The sequence below is a fragment of the Nicotiana attenuata genome, chromosome 7 (assembly GCF_001879085.1).
Source record: "Nicotiana attenuata strain UT chromosome 7, NIATTr2, whole genome shotgun sequence".
In the NCBI taxonomy this organism is placed as follows: Eukaryota; Viridiplantae; Streptophyta; class Magnoliopsida; order Solanales; family Solanaceae; genus Nicotiana; species Nicotiana attenuata.
Genome location: NC_031995.1, coordinates 106,112,048 through 106,114,761, shown reverse-complemented (window position 1 = coordinate 106,114,761; position 2,714 = coordinate 106,112,048). Strand labels below are relative to the sequence as shown.

General features: G+C 34.7%; 1 protein-coding gene across 2 annotated transcripts in view; it reads right to left on the bottom strand.

Annotated features, from left to right (window-relative positions):
- Positions 1,639–2,714, bottom strand: part of LOC109229641 (F-box protein SKP2A-like) — a 3,856-nt gene continuing 2,780 nt past the window's right edge. For both annotated transcript variants that reach the window (XM_019395161.1, XM_019395160.1), the window contains one exon: positions 1,639–2,238. In XM_019395161.1, coding sequence (XP_019250706.1) covers positions 1,871–2,238 — 368 coding nt within the window. In that variant the 3' untranslated portion in view covers positions 1,639–1,870. The remainder of the gene's footprint in view (positions 2,239–2,714) is intronic.

The following is a 2,714-nucleotide window of genomic DNA, read 5'->3' as shown; positions in this document are numbered from 1 at the left end:
ATTTCAAATTGCTGAAATAATTTCTTAGGACAGTTTCCGGCACGACTCAAGTCAATCCGTATATTTTCTTACTAATAATACTGAAGCAGTATTTCGGTGTCATTTCCCTACATTCTCATCACCTTCCTCTTTTGGGAAGTCGTTCTTATCAAATTTGACGTCGGTCGCCGGAAAATGTTGGGTTGCCGCGAAAAATGAAGTCGCCGATGAATTGATAAAGATACAGAGAAGCTACCGGAGACCTTCCAGAAGTAATTAGTTTACTTTGTTTATGGGAAAGACACGTGCAGGCAGAATGGTGATAAGCTTAACACATGTATCTATATTTAAATTAACTTATTGGTGTAGGTTTACTTTTAAAGAATTTGTTAACTTATGTTGATAATTTTTATTACTAATTGAAAGAAATTAACATTAAAAAGGGGCAAATTTGTCAACTTGTATTTTATTTATATTTATATTAGATGGGTTTAAAGAATGGTTACAATAAAATCAAAATAAGGAAGGTAGGGTAATATCGCAAAACCACAAGGGAGGTCAATGTGATAAGGCAAAACCTAGAGGGAGGTCTCTCAAATTATTCGTTATAAAAATAATAATTTTGTGCCAAACTTATCTATGTTCAAGATTATTGATAATGAATATCATCAACGAAGGTTTTGCATATAGATGATTAGCAAATTTGTTTGTTTGGTACTGGGTATTTTTTTATAATTTTTAGAACTTATGAGTATAAATTATATTTTATATTTTTTCAAAAAAAAGGTGAAATATATTTTGAAAAATTATGTCGAAACCTATTTTCATCTTCAAACCAAATTTTACCCAAATCAGATTTACTAAAACATATTTTAGAATTTATGGCCAAGCGCTACCTACAACTTTATGTTACATAACATCAGCTCTTCACCCATCTGATTTACTGTATTTGTACAACTAACATCCTCTTTTCACTTACGTGACGACACCCTTTTCTAAAACCTAATACAGTTATATTATACAGTTCAATAAAAGACAAAATTCTCACATATAAGGAAGAGACAAATCTGATGTAATGTTGAATTGAATATCTTTTGTTAAAACTATTATTGATTTAATTTTAATTTAGACTTTTGTTAGCATTATTTAAATTACTAATATTAATAACTATAAAACTTATTGAAACATTCAAAAGTTCTAAATCCAACCTTGAAATAATACCTTAAAACTATAAAATTATGAAAAAGTTTAAAAAATATTAATAAATTTAAAACTATAAAATTATGAAAAAGTTTAAAAAATATTAATAAATTTAAAACTATAAAATTATGAAAAAGTTTAAAAAATATTAATAAATTACACGACAATAAGTATATTTATATAATAAATATATCTAAAATTTCTATATATATATAATGTCGAATTGGTTTGATTTAATTTGATTTGATTTGATTTTCTTTAGTTAGAACCAAACCAAACCAAGTATGATCGAATTTTTTCTCCAACACCAAACCATAGTCGAATGTTTTTTCTCGGTTTGCCAGTTCCCATTGTACCCCCTAATTGCCACCATTTTGAAACATGACATATCAAGTTTTTTTCTCCTATGTTTTAGACCCCAACAAATTATGTCCCATGTTTAATTTTAGGCGTGCAGCATGAAATATAAGTCTTACACATAACATTTAACACATGAAAGGAGTCAGAATAACATAAACCAACAAGTTATCAGTCCAAAAGATTAAACAAACAGAACCGATTGGCTTATACAGCCAAGAATGTCCAGCATAATTTTTACACAAACAAATATGTACAAGGCCGCGTCCAACTCTTTTCCCCCCCTCTATGAAGGCCTAGGAACTTGGAAATTTCTCCTCCATACAACCAACACTCAGTGAGCTGGATGGAGAACGCGTGCCCGGTGTGCTTGGACAGAACATGCACAGTGCACCGATGTTAAGTTCAAGCAGCCGCTAATTATGAGGGAATGTCTCCCGGGGCAAGTGTGCAGGGCAGGGAATGCTTCGCACACTGCCTGGACGGCTGGAGGCGTGAGAGCAGTGCACTGGCTGATGTTTAAATTCATAAGCCCTTCGTCCTCGTACCTGTTCTTCTTCATAGACGCCCAAATCTCGTGCTTGTTCTTGACCCGACTCTGGGCCAAAGAGTACATTGCTCTGTCTGTGATGTTCTGGCAGAAGTACAGGCCGAGGGATCTTAGGTGAGGGCAGTTGTTCGCCAAAGCAATGACACTCTCATCTGCAGCATAGATAATAGCCATGTTAAATGGATGATTAAATCAAGAAAAATGACTCCAAGAAAGGGGAACAGGCAATGGACATCTCAAGAAGTAGGCAGCACAATACCCTTGAATAACACACACAGACTAACAAGAGGAAAAACAGATATTTAAGCTACTTAGAAATCATCCTCCAACGAGTAGAGTGCAACAACAACCACCCAATGAAAATCCCACAAGTGAGGTCTGAGGATGGTAGGATGTACGCAGCCTTACCCCTACCCTGAGAGACTGTTTCCGATAAACCCTCGGCTAAAACAAGTAGAGTGCAATGATCACGAAATTTCATGACACAAACATTCACACAAAATCTAGGAGACGATCTGACAGCGTCAGATGGCTGATTGATATCTTCTATAGCCTACTCAGCTGCAGGAAAGCAAGATAACTTAAACTTGGTTCATTACCCCCTTTAAACCCCCCCCCCCCCCCCCCC